The 20,112-nt window shown below is 40.3% G+C and overlaps 1 protein-coding gene and 1 pseudogene across 1 annotated transcript in view; one reads left to right on the forward strand and one right to left on the reverse strand.

Annotated features, from left to right (window-relative positions):
* The window catches only part of SCN11A (sodium voltage-gated channel alpha subunit 11), a 117,821-nt gene extending 100,338 nt beyond the window's left edge, over positions 1-17,483 (forward strand). The window contains exons 24-29 of the mRNA XM_039843271.1: positions 120-392; positions 1,050-1,103; positions 3,211-3,352; positions 9,228-9,328; positions 13,300-13,570; positions 16,352-17,483. Of these exons, the coding sequence (XP_039699205.1) occupies positions 120-392; positions 1,050-1,103; positions 3,211-3,352; positions 9,228-9,328; positions 13,300-13,570; positions 16,352-17,382 (1,872 nt within the window). The 3' untranslated portion in view covers positions 17,383-17,483. The remainder of the gene's footprint in view (positions 1-119; positions 393-1,049; positions 1,104-3,210; positions 3,353-9,227; positions 9,329-13,299; positions 13,571-16,351) is intronic.
* LOC120586615 (NADH dehydrogenase [ubiquinone] 1 alpha subcomplex subunit 3-like) lies at positions 6,758-7,010 on the reverse strand (annotated as a pseudogene).
* Positions 17,484-20,112: the final 2,629 nt, after the last annotated feature.

Raw genomic sequence — 20,112 nt, forward strand, 5'->3', positions numbered from 1 at the left:
AGAGGAAAGACGGAGCTCTGACAGATCCAGCCCCACACATCGGGCCTGTCCTGGGAGGATCAAGAGCTTGGTGAGTCTCACACATCTATTATGTTTCTCTTCTGCTTTGTTTCCTTAAGGTGGTAGTTAATGCTCTCATTGGTGCCATACCTGCCATTCTGAATGTTTTGCTTGTCTGCCTCATTTTCTGGCTCATATTTTGTATCCTGGGAGTAAACTTGTTTTCTGGAAAGTTTGGAAGGTGCACTAATGTAACAGAGAACTCGAGCTTGGTCATAGATCCCAACCTTGTTGCAAACCTAAGTCAGTGCGAAAGTAGAAATTTCACCTGGGTCAACCTGAAAGTCAACTTTGACAACGTGGGAATGGCTTACCTCGCCCTGCTGCAGGTGGTAAGTGCTGTTGGCATGCTTTCCACTCCGAGGAGAGACATAAATTCTTTCTCAGCTATAAAAATATAGTGAGAATAGAACCAAATTCTAGTTCCTTTTGTGGGAGCCAGTGCTCTCTGGAATTGCTCCCCACTGAGCATCTCCAACTTTATCATGTACTGAGCCTCAGCCTCAAGTGATACCCCGAAAGGGTCTGTCCCTCTCACCCTATTTTGTCGGGTACCTTGTCCTCCAGAGCTCTAATCAGAGAGGAGTGGAGCCTCAGATGCCAAGCCACACTCTCAGTAACAGTTCCCTGTTGGGAGTCAGTCCCAGGTCAAGCTGCAGTTGGCAGGTCTTGGACAGACTACAGACAGAATAGCATCAGGAGAGAGCCTTAACCAGGCTCTTTCTAGCCGTTGGTCCATAGCTTCTCTAGCAATTTTTAAGAAATTTATTTTGTTTTTTAACTTTTTATCTTGTGCAAATGAAGAAGGAAAAAACCCCAAGACATCCATCCTTGAATTCCCTTCTACTATTCTTTTATTTGGACATTCTGTCCTGGAAGGGTGGGACGTCATCTTACATCTGCGCACTGGCCTTGCTTGCTTTTGCATGGCACCTGTCTGTTGGTGGCAAGTCTATAATTGTGTTCATATTTCTCTGCTTTTGTTGCAGGCGACGTTTAAGGGCTGGATGGATATTATGTATGCAGCTGTTGATTCCAACGAGGTGAGCTTGAGTCACCATGTTCTAAGGTGCTAGGTCAAATCAGGAACTACATGTACAGCCAGCCTCCTGCTTTGCATTTCCAGTGGCCAGCATTCTTTGCTTTGTTTTCCTTAGGACAAATACTATGAAATAGGGATAAAAGGGCTCTTATTCATCCTCCCATTAGTATTACACCTTAGGATGCTCCAAAGTCCAGTCCTTTTTGTCCATAGTGACCAAAGAGAAACCACTCACGGGGGAGATGGAGCCAGAATCAACAACAAAATCACAGGATGCCTTGATTTTTCTCTCTCACCTTTTCTCCAAATGGGTGGGTAGGCAGAAGCCATTTTTCAAAGAATAATTCCTCTTGGCTGTGGGAAAACCTTACGATTGAACTAGGTCTGAACAAGAGAGACCTTTCCATGGCTCCAGGCTCCCAAGAGACTAATGGGGTTTTTGGTGATCATCACCTGTTACATTCTAGTTAAATAAAAGTGGTCATGGATTCCCAAAGTTAGAATACTCAGTCATTTCTATTTCCCAGTCAGAAGATTGAGGAATAGAAAGGAAGAGTGTTGCCCAAAGCTATAGTGTGAGCAAATGGTTGAATCAGGAATGGAACCAGCATTGTTTATTTTTTCCGATCATCACACATGTTTATGTTCTGTTTGAGGGTCTTCAGAGCGGATGCCTGGCACATAGCAGGTGTTTCATACATGGGAGTTGGTAGTAGCAGTAGAGGTAGTGTGAGTAGTGTTCTAATAGCAGTAGAGGCAATTTATAACAAAGAAAATATTTTAAAATATTAATATGCTATTTTTTTTGTCTGAGTATATGACTTTCACCCTACTTTACCTTGGACATCCATCTGTCTTAAGGTGGATTTGGGGGGTAAGGAGGAAATCTTATGCAGATGTATGATAGAATAGGTGTGTGATTTACATGTATGTGTTTCTACATATCATTCACATGCTGGTTAGAGGTATGTGGAGGGGTGCCTGTCCTGATGTTGGCCCTGGCCTCCAGGTGATGCCCCGAAAGGGTCTGTCCCTCTCACCCTATCCTGTCTGGTTCCTTGTCCTCCAGACCTCCAATCAGAGAGGAGTGGAGCCTCGGATGCCAAGCCACGCCCTTAGTAACAGCTCCCTGTTTGAAGTCAGTCCCAGGTCTAGCTTGTGTGTGCTAGCTTCTAGCATGATGGCCCTTATCTGTGTAGTCACAGAGCATACTGCCGGTCTCAAATACTGAAGTTACAGCTGATTAAACCATGGGCCTTTCTCCCTTCTCAACAACTCTTGGCCTCAAATACTAGCTCTCTGCCCTATCCTCCACATAGTCCCTGGCCCAGCATTACATTCCCATTTCTTGCTATGAAGTCCACTATGGCAAGCCCATGCCTACCAATCCCATGTCCAGATCACATGGAGAATTCAAAAAGATTCGAGAGACCTCTCTGCCCAATTATGCTACTCAGACTCTAATGCTTTTGGTCACACCTTGAGCTGGGGGAGCTTGGTTGTAGTCCATTTGTGTTTATTCTGGAGCTTGATTATTCATTCATTCATTCATTCATTCATTCATTCATTCATTCATATATTAATTCAATGTATGCTACATGTCACAAGGTATACTAGGCACCAAGGATTCAAGAGTGATAGGACACAAGCACAGACTAAATACACCTGGGCTCTGTGTGACAGATGTCTTCATTCATCGAGTGTTGGTAGTCAGTCGCCTCTGCCTGAGGTGAACATGCCCCTCCTTTGGTGGCCTCACCTGCAGTCTGGCTCTCTCCAATTATGCATCCATATAGAAATCCTCGAGATCTTTTCAGAGACACATGTGATCACGCCACTCCCCTCTCTTGCAACCTTCAATGATTCTCTATTGCCTAAAAGAAAAAAAGCCTAATTCTTCTGCCACACTCCCTCCCCACTGCATGGTACCCCACAGGGGTTGGGGAAACTGAAAGAGGGGATCCCTGTGGGCACCACACTGTCTGGAGGAGGCTGAGGAGTCAATGCTGCTGCTGCTGAGGTACATGTGGTCTTCTAGATAAGGCAGTTACTATGTCATATATTTTTGTCCAGTAATTGTTCTCTTCTCTCATTTAAAAAATTCTTAGAAGGAAGACCAGCCAGTTTTTGAGAGGAACAAATACATGTACCTTTACTTCGTAGTTTTTATTATCTTTGGCTCATTCTTCACTCTGAATCTCTTTATTGGTGTTATTATCGATAACTTCAACCAACAGCAGAAAAAGATAAGTATCGGGGTTCTCCCAATTTGGTATTTTACCTCTCTTCTCCAAAGCTCTAGGTTGAAACATAATTCTGGTCTAGATTGTTGTGCAAAGCAGCCTTTATCATCTGCATTAGAACAAAGAGGGAACCACCTGGAGAAGATAATTGAAGATGTGGCTGCAAAGGGACTGAAAACAGCTGGATTTTATTAAATCATTGTTTTTTCTCTCCATTTTACCCTCTTATGCAAAGGACATTATCGAACCCTAGTAAAAAAGCAACTACTAGGATTAGTATTTATGAAACTATAGTTATATTTTAATAACCTTTCAAATGTACTTTGTTATCCAGGATAAAAAGAGCAAACTCTCTTCTTTCAGCAAACTTGTGTCCTGGCTCCCAACACCCAAGTCTTAGCAAATTTATTCACCTTACTTGGAAAGAATATGGTTGGGGAAGAGGCAGATGTTTTTAGGGAGATTTTTTCCCCATGCATTGAAGTAAACAGATGTTTATTTTTCTGATTCTATTATCCATAGTAAATGTGGAAAATAAAGGAAGATAAAAAGAAAATTTAAATCACCCATAAAATGACAACCAAATGATAACCATTTGGAATTAAGCCTCATCATTTTGGTACAATCCCTTCCAGTTACTTTCAAACTAAATATGTATATCATTTTACACAATTGAGATTGCATGATATTTTTAATTTTCTAGCTTCTCTTCCTTCATATTAGTTATGAGCCCATATGTCATGAAATCATCTTTGTTGTAAGAATTTTCAGGGCTGAATTACATTCCATATTATGGATAGATCATAATTTATCTTAATTATTCTCCCCCTTTTCTGGACATTTAGGTCATTTTTAAATTTCTTTTTCTTCTAAAACTATCACAAATGTTCTTGAAATTCTCTCTGTGTATCTCTGGTTATTTCCTCAGGATAAGTTCTTAGAATTCAAGGCTTTAAAGATATATTGTCAAATTACCTTTCAGAAATATTGTGCTGGGGACCCTTCTTTTGCAAGATATGAAAATGCCTCTTTGTTCTTTTCTCAGCATTCTGTTTATTTTTATATTTTAAAAAATCTTTTCTAACTTGATGGGTAAAAGTGTTATTTCATTGTTTTATATTCATTTATTTGATCGTTTGTGAGGTTACACATGGTTTCACAGGATGAAAGTCTTTGTCACTTTTTAAAATTGAGATTGTCATCTTTTTCGTATGTTTTTATGTAGTAAGGTCAATTTGTGACTTGCTTCCGGTGTTTCCATAATGATGTTTCTGACTTACAGACATTTAGCATTTTTATGGAATCAAACTCTCAAATGTTTCCTTTTTTGACTTCTCTTGCATTTATTAACTAAAGGCATTTCTTAGTTCTAAAACCAGGTAACTAAATATTCACCTTTGGTTTTCCTGACATTTTTTTGTAGCTCTTTTTAATTTTCCCGTTGAGCTCTTTTAAACCGTCCAAACTGTATCTTGTTACTGGTGAGCCTTCCTAGGGTTCTACTGGGGGAGTCAGCCATTGTCCTTACACAACTGTATTGCTGCTGTCACTTGAGAGTGTGCTATGCGGAGTCACCTCTGTAATATGCAGCCTGATTGCAATCAATACCTGTAATTTGGATGTCAGGCCTTGTGATTTTAGATTTCAGCTTACATTAGAGATCACTGTTTTGATCAGTCTGTAGCAGTTTTGCTTTGTTTTACTTTTCATTATAGGAAATTTCAAACATGCACAAGAGTAGACTAAAACGAACCCAAAATACCCGTCACCTATCAAAGCACTTATCGATTTAAGAACATCTTTATGTCATCTATGCTCTCACCCAGTCCTGACACTGGATTTTTTTTATAGAGCAAATCACAGGCATCATATCATTTCATCCACAAATATTTGAGAATATATCTGTTTTTAAGCATAACTACAATTCTATTATTACACTTATAAAGTTTAATATGAATTCTTTTCCTTTGTCAGATACCGAGTCCATGTTCAAATTTACTCCAGTCTTTCGTTTTCTTAAAATATTTATTCATTTAGTTATTGATTGATTAATTGGTATTAAAGTTTGTTTCTTTTCAAATCGGTATTCAAGTAAGATCCTCCCATTTGACAGCTTCCTTGCTCTCTGGAATGGTGAGCTGTTTCAGGCCTATGTCAGATCCTTCCTGCCCCAGATCCGAAATCAGCCATCTCTCTAAGGAGTGCTAGTTTTGTTACATGAGATGGTGTTCCAAGACCACAGTCTGGAATGCTCATTGTCATTGCTTCGAGGCTTTTTCAGTGGACAGAGATACTTCAAATTTAGGACTACTAGGAAAAATATATGTGCGAATATGAATACTGATGGTTCAAATTCAAGACTATGAGGTTTGCCTCTAACCTAATACATCTGTTATCTCCTCTTTTCCACACTGAGAACCCTGGTTCTTATGGGCATAGGACATAATAGCATTAAGATTGTCCATAATTACTATTTTCTTTAACTCACAACACACACATAGGAGAGTCTCAGAATAATAGTATTAATACTATCATAATGCATATGATTCCTAAACACACTTGTCTGCCGGGCACCCTGAAACAACTTGTTTAACTTCTAGGGCTCTACTTTTTTTTTTCAATCTGTTTTTTACACTACACATAACACAAAATTTACCATCTTAACCATTGTTAGGGTACAGTTCAGCTGTATTAAATACATTCATAATGTTGCACAACCATTCTCACTATCTGTCTCCATAACTCTTTTCATCTTATGAAACTGAAACTCAATATTCATTAAACAATAATTTCCATTTTTCTTCCCCCGAATCCCTGGCAACCGCCCCTCTACTTTCTGTCTCTATGATTTGAGTCCTCTAAGTATCTCGTATCAGTGGAATCATATACTATTTATCTTTTTTGTGACTGGCTTATTTCATTTAGTATAATGTCCTCAAGGCTCACCCATGTTGTAGCATATTGCAGAATTTCCTTTCTTTATAAGACTGAATAATATTCTATTTTATGATATACCACATTTTGCTCATCTGTTCATCTGTCAGTGGATACCTGGGTTGCTTCCACATTTTAGCTGTAGCGAATAAAGCTGCTGTGAACATGGTGGTGCAGCTATCTTTTTGAGATCTCAATTATTTTGGATCTATACCCAGAAGTGAAATTGCTGGATCACATGGTAATAATATTTTTAATGTTTTGAGGATCCACCGTACTGTTTTCCACAGAGGCTGTACCATTTTACATTCCCACCAACAGTGTACAAAGGTTCTGATTTCTCTATGATCTCGGAAATACTTGTTTTCTGGTTTGTTTGTTTTTTTTTTTTGCGGGGAAGGGGGAGCGGTGTGGATAGTGTTTACATTTTTATTGTGGGCCACAGGGGAGGGAGCTTCTTCTCTGTCCATGGAGGTGCTCACGGTTTCTTTAGCCTCTCCAAGCTTGAGCCCTGGGGGTCCTGGGAGTAGCTGGGCACATCGGGCATGTTGCCATCATCTCGGAGGGCACTGAGTAGTTATAGGGTATGATCTGTTGATCGTGGTAGTGTACTTAGAGTAGGGGCTGATGGAGGGCAGAATTATAGCGAGGCCCCTGATGGTGACCAATGCAACCACCACTGGCTCCTTGGCCCAGACATTCTTGAAGAAGGCAGCAAGTCTCCCAGCCATCCTGGTCGAGGCAGCTGGGTGTGGGGACGTTTTGTTTTGTTTTTAATAATAGCTATCCTAATGGGTGTGAGGTAATATCTCATTTTGGTTTTGACTTGCAATTTCCTCATGATTAGTGGCGTTGAACATTTTTTCATGTGCTTATTGGCCAACTGTATATCTTCTTTGGAGAAATGTATATTCCAGTCCTTTGCCCATTTTTGAATCCAGTTGTTTGTCTTTTTGTTAACTTTTAGGTGTTCTCTATGTGTTCTGAATATTAATCCCTTATATGATTTGCAAATATTTTTCCCATTCTGTGGGTTACCCTGTTACTCTGTTGATAGTGTCTTTTGATACAGTAATTCTTTTTCTTTTAAAAAAAATATTATTTAATTTATTGGATGACATTGGTTTATAAGATCATATATGTTTCAAGTGTACAGTTCTATAATACATCATCTGTATACTGCATTGTGTGTTCACCACTCAAAGTTAAGTCTCCTTCTATCACTATATATCTGACCCCCTTTACCCTCTTCTACCTTCCCTCTCCCCACCTCCCTTTTCATCTGGTAACCACCATTTTATTATCTGTGTCTATGAGTTTTTTGTTTGTTTATTTATCTTGTTTGTTCATTTGTTGTTTTCTGTTTTATATCCCACATATGAGTGAAATCATATGGTTCTTGACTATTTCACTTAGCATGATATTCTCAAGGTCCATCCATGTTGTTGCAAATATCAGTATTTCATCTTTTCTTATGGCTGAGTAGTATTCCATTGTATGTGTGTACAGCATCTTCTTTATCCAGTCATCCATCGAAGGAATGTAAATTGGTAAATAGTATGGAGGTATCTCAAAAAGTTAAGAACAGAGCTACCATATGACCCAGCAATCCTTGTTCTGGGTATCTACCCCTCAAATTTGAAAACATTATTTGTAAAGATATATACCCCTATGTTCATTGCAGCATTATTCACGGTGGCCAAGATATGTAAACAAGATATGTAAAGTGTCCTTTAATGATGCACTAAATTTTTATGAAGTCCATTTTGTCTATTTCTCTTCTGCCTTTGGTGTCATATCCAAGAAATCATTGCTAAATCCAGTGTCATGAAGCTCTTGTCTTAGGTTTTCTTCTAAGCATTTTGTTGTTTTAGACTTTACAGTTATGTCTTTGATCCATATTGGGTTTTTATATATGATTTTATAGATGATTTTTATATATGGATTCACCTTCATTCTTTTGCATGTGGATATCCAGTTTCCCCAGCACCATTTTTTTGAAAAGACTGTCCTAGGTCTGTATATTTTTGGTCCATACTGGTGGTGTAAATTTAAACCCTGTACCCTCATCAAGACAGACCTGGATTCACAAATTATCAGGGTAGACAGGGTTTTTCCCCCTGGTACAGGCTGAGACAATTTCCTAGTTGTCTTTCACTGCCAACAGACAGATTCTGTTTTCTTCTTCACTTTTTTGTTGGCAGCACTCGGAGAGTCCAGATTCACGCAGGGATCTTGGCACAAGCCCGCCGCTTTTTTTCCCATGACCTCTTGTGGTTTAAAGCCCAACATTCTAGTTTTTTCAGAGATTAACAAATGTTCTTAGGCCAACCATGGCTTTAGGGCTAATTTCCTGCTCTTTTTGTTCTCACTTGATTTTTCAGACCCTGGAGATTTTCTTTACTTTTGTACAAGTTCAGCTATACATTTTAAAAGAATTCTGTTTCATCCATCATTTCTAGATAGTTTATCTCCTGCCAAATTTCCAGAAATAAAAATCCTAATTCATTTTTCTATTTTCCGAGAAAGGCTCTGGACAGGTTTTATGAAATTTTATTTATAGTGAATACACATTCATTTATTTAGGAGAATTTTAATTGCTACTTTGTTCAATTTTTTGTTTAAATTTTTGTTAGAGTATGGTTTGATCTATGCAACCTGAAATATATTCAGTTTTTGTAAAGATTATGTAGATGTTTGCAAAGAGTTTTTGTTTATAATATAAAAAATGAAACATAAGTGATAAAAGTAAGATTTTCCCCTTATTCCTTAATTTAAACCCTGTTTCCTTTCAGCTCTCCCCTAAAGTCCAGCCTCTTTTGCTTCTCATTGGAATTGTAGGAATTGTTGATAGAAGTGCAATATAACTTTAAAACTACCTCTGACAATTCAGAAGTTGTTTCCAGAAATCTGTTAATAATTAGCTCTCATCTTTGTCATATACTTAGGTGGCCAAGACATTTTTTTGACAGAAGAACAGAATAAATACTATAATGCAATGAAAAAATTAGGATCCAAAAAACCTCAGAAGCCCATTCCAAGACCTCTGGTGAGAGCAATCGATTGATTCTAAATACATAGGTTCAGAAAATGGTTATGAGGAACTCAGGTGTCTACAATGCTCTCCTTGTTTAAGTTTTAAAATTTACAGACATTATCTAAGAACTCAATAAAAACCCAGAGATACACTGGTGTATGGCTCAAGTCCTTAGGAAAATTAGAAACTCAAATTCAATAGGAAGAGCCTGGGCAACAACTTTAATTTGCTTTTTAGCGAGCACACAATAGGTGCCTAGTATATACTTATTGCAATGACGTGAACTTAACAGTCTGGTTTAACTTAATCTTGACCAGTTTAAAATGTATTTATAAAACCTTTTGTCACCTTTTTCTGCTGTGAAGTTGAGGTCATGCATGCTCACTTCCACTTCACGAGTGTTTATGATAAACTTTCTATTATCAGGCGCTGACGAAACTTTTTCTGCAAAAGGTCAGGCAGTAAATAGTTTAGGCTTTGCAGCCCGTGTGGTCTCTGCTGCTGCTACACAATTCTGCCATGGTAGCACAAAAGCAGCCATAGGCAATATAGAATAAATATGCATGGCAGTGTTCCAACACAACTTGATTTAGAGACACTAAAGTTTGGATTTTATATAATATTCACATGTCAGAATTTTATTCTTCTTTTGAATTTTTCCCCAAACACTTCGAAGTGTAAAACCTATTCTAAGCTCACTGGCTATCCAAGAAGAGGTGGTGGCTGGATTTGGCCACGGGCCATGGTTGCTAACCCCTGCATTCTATGAATCCTGCTTTACCAGGTACTAGAAGGCTGCTCTGTGTTTACAGTCTAATTAAAGATCTGGGCTTTGAGAGCATTAGATTATAAAGTAACACAACAGACACTGCTAGTAGCTGTGACAAGTGAATTCGCAGGATTTCAAGGCAAGGAGGGTCGGGGCGGGTGGGGGGTGCCGAAAAGTCTGGGAAAGCAGTATGGAGGAGGGGCTTGATATCCGAAGCATGTGGAGGGCTTGGAGATTTTCATTAAAACAGGAGACCCCAAATTATCAAAAGTATATTCAGTTTACTGCTATTCCCAGCACTCAGAATAGAGCCTGGCGTAAAGCATATTCTTTGTATTTATTTGTTGAATGAAAAAATATGTTTTAAGGCACATACAGAATCCATTCCACTAGGATTAAATATTTGTCTTGCACTAAAAATGTCTGTGAATGTCAGGACCAAGTGTTTAAAATTTTTACGATGAAGAACTTTTGACCAAGGAGTTAAAGATACAATTATATTTGAGGAGGTTTAACCTGTCAACAGAATGTGGAACTTCAATTTATCTAAGTCAAATCTAGCTTTTAAGTACCAATCTCACTTTCTAGTACTAATTTCACTTTGAAATTCTTATCTGAACTTGAGCCAACAAAAAAGACAAAGAGCATTTTTATTTACATGAGCATGCTATGTAACCACTGACTCAACACCATTCGGTCCCAGATTTGGCATTAATGAAGACTCATGAGACTCAATAAGTTCCCCCCTATTTACCAATTTATTTCATGAAGGATGTGAAGCTAGCAGTGTAGCATACAACCAAACAGAAGTTGCAATGACATAAATGTAGCTTCCAGAACTCTCCACTGCACTGGGCATGTTAGGCTGCAGGAGACGAACTTGAAGTGGACATGGACTGCTTTACCACAGGGAAGCTGCCACATCCATTCCTTAACTATCTTTTATAACATGTTTGTCACGTGGCTCGTCTGGGAGTACGTGCCACACCACAGCCCTCCCTGTGTAGCTATAGGTCACCGGTCAAGGCTTCACAATGAGTGATTCTGACAACCAAGTACAATCTTACCAGTTAACAATGCACATTTATCTTAACTTTTGTATTCCAGAGAGCAGAGTTGCATAAAATAAATCCAACATCATATCCCCGGATGTCCCTGAGTTGGGGCTAAGACTTCACATTAGCTGTTAGCCCTTTCCTCACAACTTTACCTCCCCACAGATGTTTTTTTAATCTCCAAAATCTAAATATTATCTTTTGACCTTTGGAATAAATGAATAGTAATTGCATTGTGGGGGTCGGGAGGGGGTGGACACAACTGTTTGAACCTGAGCAGTGATGTATTTCATTTCCAGTACTAGAGCAAAGGATCTGGAATCATTTCTGATTCTTCCTGAAGCATCCCCACAGGGTGTCTTCATTACTGGGTTTAAAAATCATACTGAGGTGTAGGGGTCATTCTAAAGTGACAGAGAGTGAATTTGATCATCTGCCACTTGAGGTAACTTATACTCTTAATCTCCTCCATTTGTCCAAATATTAGAGTTGAACTGTAAGGTCGATGCCTTCCCTCCCTTATGTTTATTCTCACCCCTCATTCTGCTTTCCTGGAGAGCATCCTTAAAAGTATTTTTTCTCCAGGTCCTTTCTGATTTCCTGGGTGTATTCTCACATGGCAAATCCACTTGACTTTCACGTTTCTTCTTCAGACACCTTGATAAAAGCTTTAGGGCTCCTGGCACAAAGTTTCAAAGATGCCAATTTAAACGTAGTATCCCTCCAATGCTGTCCCTGTCCTCTTTCTTCTCATTGCCTTGGCGCTCCCTGAGTGATCTCATTCGCTCTCTTGGTTTTAATTCAAATCAGTATTGATACCAATGAACTTCACATCTGCATTCCCCTCTCTACTTGAGCTCCAAACCCGTACCTCTACTCGCCTGTGGCACTTACATGCCCTACTGGCACCTCAAACTCAACGTGCTCAAAACAAACCTCATCATCTCCCTCCAAAATTACCCATCCTCTGTTCTCTGGCTAGTTGAATGGCTCCCCCAACCAGAAAGGATAGCTTCAGCCATAACTCTCCTGTAGCACCCTCCGTTTGAACTCTCTCTGACTCCATTAGCTCTTAAACCACAACGCTTATGTCTTTCTCCACTGTTACACCACAAACCAACATAATCTTTTGCCTAGATTACCATAACAGATACCTGAGGTCCTAAAGATGAATTCCGAAGGAACTGTGAGTTCTCTAATTAGAAAGTGGCTGTATACTTTGATTAAATTATAATATAACATATACACTATATTGTAAAACAACCAGTGTATAGCCAAGAATGCCATACAATATCAGTGTCTGAGTTTTTGTTTAAGGACAGTCTTCCACTAAGAAAAAAATAAAATGGTGCTTCACAGCAGTTAGATTAAAGAAAATAGTGAAAAAATTTAGTCATTTCACTGCACATGGTAGATCGGGCATGCAAACTTGAGTTAGAATCTGTGCCAGAGCAGTTAGCACAAACTCGCTCTGTGAGCAGTGTGAATATCTCCGAACAAACCAATACGCAAGTTCACCATCAGAAATGATATGAAATAATCAGCTTTTCTGTATCTGTTTTTAGTACTCATTGGATCAGAATCCCATTTATCTAGCCTTATCTTCAAGTGAGCAAGAATTAGAAAATCGCATTTAAGAATTGCCTGACTATAGAATTTTGGTTAAGTATAAGGTTTGATTATTCTGATCTGACAAATGGACACTTGGAGATGCTAATTCTACTTTGTCCAACATAATTATATGAGCAGGTGTTATCTGCATTAATATTACTGAAGTCAAAATACAGGAACAGATGAAACATAGAGACCAAAGTTTATCTTTTTTTTTTAAAATCCAACATAAGCCATTTTATTTTAGCAAAACACCATCTATCATATCAAAATTATGTTGTTACTAAGAATTTTTTTATTTATACTTTTTTGTTTAAAAATAAAACTAAAGCTATAAGCCTACAGCTTAAAACCAATTATTTAATTAACTTTAAGTGAAAATATGTATGCAAGAATTTCTTGCCCTCTAAAAAGGGTCTGTGCATTTTTTTCAAGAAACTGCTTTAATTATAAGAGGATAAACTCTGTTATAGGTACCTTTTTCATTTATGTAATTTCATCTTTACAACTTAAAATAATCTATGATTCCTTTTTTTTTTCCCCCTCAGAACAAATGCCAGGGTCTTGTGTTTGACCTGGTCACCAACCAGATCTTTGACGTCATCATCATCATCCTCATTATCCTCAACATGGTTAGCATGATGGCCGAATCATATAATCAATCTAAAACCATGAGGCTCATCCTTGACTATCTCAACCTGGCCTTTGTGGTCATCTTTACAATTGAGTGTCTCATCAAAATCTTTGCTTTGAGGCAATACTACTTCACCAATGGCTGGAATTTATTTGATTGTGTGATCGTGGTCCTTTCTATTGTTAGTAAGTAAAATCAGCAGCCAGAGGGGCTTTGATCTGAGAGCCAGAAGTAAACTTGTAGATCTTATGATTTGGAAGTACATCCAAGCCATCCACAAAGCACGTAATCAGGCTTAATGTGATTTCTGAAAAAATGGACAGGTGTACTAATGCCATTCTCTGCTAGGAAGTTGCTAGGAGATACAGAGTAATTTCCTTTCCCTTAACTGCCTACATGATTTAAGTAGTTAAATAATAATGTGGATCATTTGTTCAATGGAGATAGATAAAATTAAGATGACATAAAAGTTTCTGTGGGGATACCTGGTTTATCCAGGTAATTGAGTCAAAGGTCTACCTTTCTGTACAACTGTAAGCCCTAATGAACATTTTATAGTTTTAAGGATTTAGCATTTAGTTCTCATGTTTTTCCTTAGTTCAAAATCCATGGGGATGTCAGATCACAATTATTATGCCCTTGTGACTTTGTCAGGCCTTCCCTTATCTCCTAGACAAGGCCGCTATGGTCCATCCTAGCTTGGGCTTCCACAAGTGTGTCAGGAGGCCAACCGGTACTTTCTTGTCACTGTATTTCCTATGTTAACTTAAACCACAGAATGAACTGTGCTTGTCTCAACTGCTTGGACCTCATTCACCAATCAGCCTCACTCTATAATCAGTATATTTTCCCTAACCGTAGCTATAATTAACTATAAGGTTTATGAAAGAAGAATAGGAGAAAAAAAAGGGTTATTGCCATATACCTTTATTCTTCGTGGCTAAACCATAAGAGTTTACTCTGAATTTTTGAAGTCTGCTTTTAACTAAACTGATAATTTACTTTTTTGAAGTTTTATAAGACTGCCCGGGGGCCCTTCTCATAGTTCAAAAAGCAATGAAGACAATGAAAACTGATTTCACAGGTGTAAGCTTTTGTGCTATTTCAGAAAGGATGCATTAAACAGATATGTTGGATCAAAATATTTTGGTTCCTATCACTATAGCAGCAATGCAGATGTTCCAGTGAGCAAGAAAAATGCTTCTGGTTTCTAAGCCAGGAAGTTTGTGTAGGTAGAGTCTAGCAATAGATCCTTCCACATACTTACAGTTAAATGGACTTTCGATCACAAATCCTGGTGGCAGTGACAGAAGCAGTCATGTCAGAAAATAGTGGTAGGATGAGCAGTGGGAGGGACAGCCTTCTGGTTGCTTAAAGGGCGCTTTCTCCAATATGCAGAGAGAAGCTCATTCATTTCATGATTTATCAAACTCCTTTGTGGTAGTACCAGGCATTGTACAGTTTGTGAAAATATCTCTGACTTCTGTCATTTGCACAAATGCTAGGCAATTGCAGTGACCTGCAGAGCACTGAATAGCATTTTGTTGAGGAGATACACACACTGAGCCAAATCCTCCCCACCAAAGTCGGCATTTTATATACCTTTGCCAGTAGGTCTGTCATTCCACACTTAGCCTCTGCACTTTCTCTGGCTCTGCACTTTCCTAAGCTTTTGGAGAAATACAAAGTGAGTTTGGGTCAAAGTGCATCTCTCCAATCCCATTGAAGTATTAAGAGCTACTCACCTTAAAGAGCCAGAAAAAGACAAATTGATTGAACACCAAATCACATGGTTCACAGAAGGACTGAGCTCAGAGATGGGACGAATTACTGTGGGCTTGGTTACTCAATGAAATAGTCATGGAAGAGGTGGGCCTTAAAGGATGGACCTCCTCCAATTGTTACTGAATTGGTACTTAATCAATTTCACCTCTCACCAGGGTTGGCTGCCTAATTAACATATGTATTAGACTTCTTTGACACAATTGAGCAGTCAGTGAAGAATTTCATCAACTAGTTCTCCTTAGTCATTAGGTGATGGGCAGATAATTTTGGCTGCCCATTGCTCTGAAAGACCTTAGGGGACCCCCAGTGCAAGAGCAAGGCTATGTCTACACAAGCAAGCATGTTCCTGCCATTCTATAATATTTGGGCCAAAATGTGGGTTGTTTTAAACCCATGTTTCTCTTGCCCGAAGAGCAGGCAATGAGAGTACAGGGTGACATTTTAGGCCAGATATTCAGCAGTTTGCAGAAACCTCTGCTTGAGATGTCATTTTTCGGGTGTCTCCAACTTCAGGAGTCCTTAGAATGAACACATTAACCAACATGAGAGATCTGTGGCAGCTTGAGCCCAAAGATGAGCATCCTAATACCGCCATCTCTTTCCAGCCTTGATCTTGCCTGTGGCAGGCTGCATTCAAATTCCTCTATACTAATAAGAACCTGTCCCTTTAAGGACTTTGAAGTTAAGGGTTCCACAGTTTCCACTGATAGCCCAACCTTCATTAGCAGAGATTTCTCCTTGCACTAATCTAAAAGACTCTATCTGTAGTTTATCTGTCTTCCATTCAATATATCCAATAAATATGAAAAACTATTATATTGTTACTTCGTGAATGACTTTGAATGCCTAATAGATAATGCACTTCAGCTGCATGAGGCAACTCACAAAATAGCCTTTCGTAAGCTGCATTTTCTTTCCTTTCTTTGGGTCTTTAATATTTTAGACATCCTGTCCCATCTAAAGTCCCATCTAAAACTGTATGGCCCTTGGAAATTATTTTCCAAGTTAAGGCACAGATAGATGTTTTCTTTGATATGGGTAAAGAAAATTCTTAATTTTATGCATTAATTGAAAAGTATTGGTAAACCTTGGTCCCACTAAGATTCCAAGGCAGGAGAGACAGCCTGGTCTGAGACCAGGATGCCTGCTAGAAACTGACCGACTCTTCTCCTTTTCCTGAGGTATGATGATTTCTGCCTTGGAAGACCAGGAGCACATTCCTTTCCCCCCAACACTCTTCAGAATTGTCCGCTTGGCTCGGATTGGCAGAATCTTGAGGCTTGTTCGGGCAGCTCGAGGAATCAGGACTCTCCTTTTTGCTCTGATGATGTCTCTTCCCTCTCTATTCAACATCGGTCTTCTGCTCTTTCTGATTATGTTTATCTATGCCATTTTCGGTATGAGCTGGTTTTGCAAAGTGAAGCCAGACTCTGGGATTGATGACATATTCAACTTCCAAACTTTTGCAGGCAGCTTGCTCTGTCTCTTCCAGATAACCACGTCAGCGGGCTGGGATACCCTCCTCAGCCCCATGTTACAGTCAGATGATTCCTGCAAACCCAAGTCTGAGAATTGTTACCTCTCTACCACAGCCATAAGCTATTTTGTCAGTTACATCATCATCTCTTTTCTCATTGTTGTCAACATGTATATTGCTGTGATTTTAGAAAACTTCAATACAGCCACTGAAGAAAGTGAAGACCCTTTGGGTGAAGATGACTTTGAAATATTCTATGAAGTCTGGGAAAAGTTTGACCCAGAAGCGACACAGTTTATCAAATATTCTGCCCTTTCTGATTTTGCCGATGCCCTTCCTGAGCCCTTGCGTGTGGCAAAGCCAAATAAATTTCAATTTCTAGTAATGGACTTGCCCATGGTGACTGGAGATCGCCTCCACTGCCTGGATATCCTTTTCGCTTTCACCACTAGGGTACTCGGTGACTCCAATGGCTTGGATAGCATGAAAGCAATGATGGAGGAGAAGTTCATGGAAGCCAACCCTCTCAAGAAGTTATATGAACCCATTGTCACCACCACCAAGAGAAAGGAAGAGGAGAGATGCGCCGCCGTTATCCAGAAGGCCTTTCGAAAGTACATGATGAAGGTGACTATGAGCACCTTGGAAGACAGGCCTCGTTCACCACTCCAGACACCCTGCAATGGGAGCTTGTCCAGCTCCGGGGTGGCCGAGGGCAAGGTCCACTGTGACTGAGCCCCTCACCTTGACCCCTACCTCACAGCCTTACAGCCTTGCCTCCAGCCTCTGGGCTCCAGGGGTCCACAGCTTAGTGTATGAACAAACAGTGGACTCACTGAACTAGATATTCCACTTTTTTCCTGGCTAAAAGAAGTGATATTTCAAGGTTCACTTCAAATGGTGTTTACAGAGCTGTAAGGTAACACTGCTTGACTGTAACCACTGGTACTATTTTAATAAGGAAGAGATACCAGAAAAGGCTGTAGAGGATGCCCTGATGTTAGGATTGAAACATAGTTCAAGTTATGTCAAAACAAAGGAATAATTTTTAAAAAGTTAAAATTTTACATTGTGTTTTTCCATATGTTTCTAGGTATATTATCCAATACCTTTGTTTAATGTTTTCCGCACTGCAAGTGTGTGGCATATCTCATATAGTTCTTCTGCATGCTAAGTAACAATTCAAACCTGCCAATTCATAAATAGCTTATTGCAGATATTTTTACCAACATTAAATATTTGAGGCTTATTTCAAACCTAAAAGCATGACCTTGACTTGTCCATTACCATCTATTTCTCACCAGCTACATACAGTCTCTGTTATATATATTTGGAAAAAATAAATAAATTAATGAGACTTTCATTTTGCATTTTATTCAGATATGACACTAAAAATCTCCTTGTCCTGTGATGGTGTAAGCAGTGGTTTTAACGTGGTGCTTTGCTTGGAATTAAAGGCGGAAGCCAGTGGTGTGCCGGTGAGTGTATAACAGTTGGCTCTTCGGAAAAAAGCCAGGGTTTGTAGCAGTTCCTGATTTCTGTGGTGAACACTTCCATCACAGCTGATTTCGAGCTACCATCATGATGTTTTTGAACGTGGAGTTGGGAAGCAGTGTCTGCTGTCAGGTCTCGTGAGCCGGCCCGAGCTGGCTCCAGCACACTACTGGCTGGAACCAATAAGAAAGTGTCACTTGACTGTGGTTAAAAATCTGCAGTGGGCACCTTCCATGGAGACAGCAGCCTCTTAGCAGCATCCAGACCCCAGGGTTGGGGAGCCGTAGGCCATGCTGGTTAGACGGTGCTCTTAGCCATTTGAGAAGCCCTGCACTCAGTTTTGGCTGAATGTCTTCATGAAATGCAGCTTAGAGAACAACCTAGGCCTGTCAAGAGGGCCTGGCCCCAGAAGTAGCTCAGGACGTCCCTAAAAACTGGAGATGCCCAGAGGCCAAACAAGACATTAGGCTGTCAGTCTCCAAAGAGACTGGTCTAGGGACAAAGAACCTACACTGTGACAATCTAGGCATGGAGAAAAACCCCGCAGAAGCCCTGGAATCCTGTACTTATACAGGCTGGAGGAACCGACATGCCTGTCAGCATCCTGGAGCCTGAGGTCTGAGCCTCTCACATGCTCCCAATGGCCCAGTGGAGGGAGGGCCAGTACTGTGTGCTGTGGTGCACGGAGCGGTAGTTATTTTCAAAGTGTACAAGATCTAACTGTGACTCAATGTATTCATGTCCAGGGCCTGAGTTTCGTGAGTTTTGTAGGCAGCCTTGTGCTCTGGAGCATTGGCGAAAAGTAATAATGTCATTATCTAATCATTATCAATATCTAATTTTTATTTAGGGGTTGCTATGCATCAGGAGTGGCTAAGCATTTGTCATGCATAATCTCATTTGTACCTCGCAATAACCTAGTGAGTGTGCGGTCACTTGCCTGGTGGAGCCTGAACCTTTGTGCCATGCGGGGGGTGGGGCGGGTGTCCCAGAAGCAGAAAACCTTTGAGACATGGCCATAGGGCCTTCTATGTAGAGCTGCAGGGGCCTTGTGGAAATTACCAGTTCTAAAGTCATGGCCAGTACTTCTAAAGGCTCTGGGAGACCTATTTCTTCCCTAAAAGATTCTTCTGATTATGAACTCTAGTTGTTTTATGGATCCTGACCAAGTTTTCTGAAAAAGATGGCTGGCCATCATTCCAGTAGGAATACCTCCTAGCTGGAGGTAGGGGAGGATCTGCAAGGATTATAGTTGGGGGGTCTAGATGTGATCTGTTCTGTGCAGCAGGTTTGGCCCTTCCCATACCTGTTCGCCCCCAGGCGGTCCCCTTCTTCCAGGCTTTGTGCCATGCAGGGGGTGGGGCGGGTGTCCCAGAACACACCTCTGCTCTGAGAGTGTGAATGGGGGCAGGCATACAGGAAGATGTCACCAGAGTGGGGATTCCCTGAGCCAGCTGCTGGGGAGAGCACAGGATCTGCTTGGCTTTTGCAAGAGGCCAAGCCATGCTTCTTTCACTAGATGGCAGCAAATGCCCAACGTGTTCTTTCCTGAGAGCTGCATCGCATCTGTGTGTCAGCCTGGCATTCAGAGAACCAGAGGGCTAAGGAGATGAGAGCCAAGGCAGAAAGTGGTGAATTATCCAGATTCTTGATGGGTGCTAGAAAGCTCATACTCCCCAGAGATAGCTCTCACTGTGCAGGACCCAGGATCCCCCAAGAAGCAGAGAGGTTGGTCTGAACGCTGTCCTCCTGGGGCCATGCTACATGTCCATGGCAAACAGCCCCACAGGTACAAGAAGCCAGTCCCCCTTGTCCCCTGAGTCATCTCTTCTCCAGGCCAATCACCCCTTGCTCCATTCAACCAACAGACCTGTGTCTGAAGTCCAGTGCGGTACCACCTTGTGTAAACTGTCTCTAACCAACGGCCCTCAACCTCAGGAACATGTGTGCTCACGTGATGATAATACAATG

The sequence above is a fragment of the Pteropus medius genome, unplaced genomic scaffold (assembly GCF_902729225.1).
Source record: "Pteropus medius unplaced genomic scaffold, Ma_sr-lr_union100, whole genome shotgun sequence".
In the NCBI taxonomy this organism is placed as follows: Eukaryota; Metazoa; Chordata; class Mammalia; order Chiroptera; family Pteropodidae; genus Pteropus; species Pteropus medius.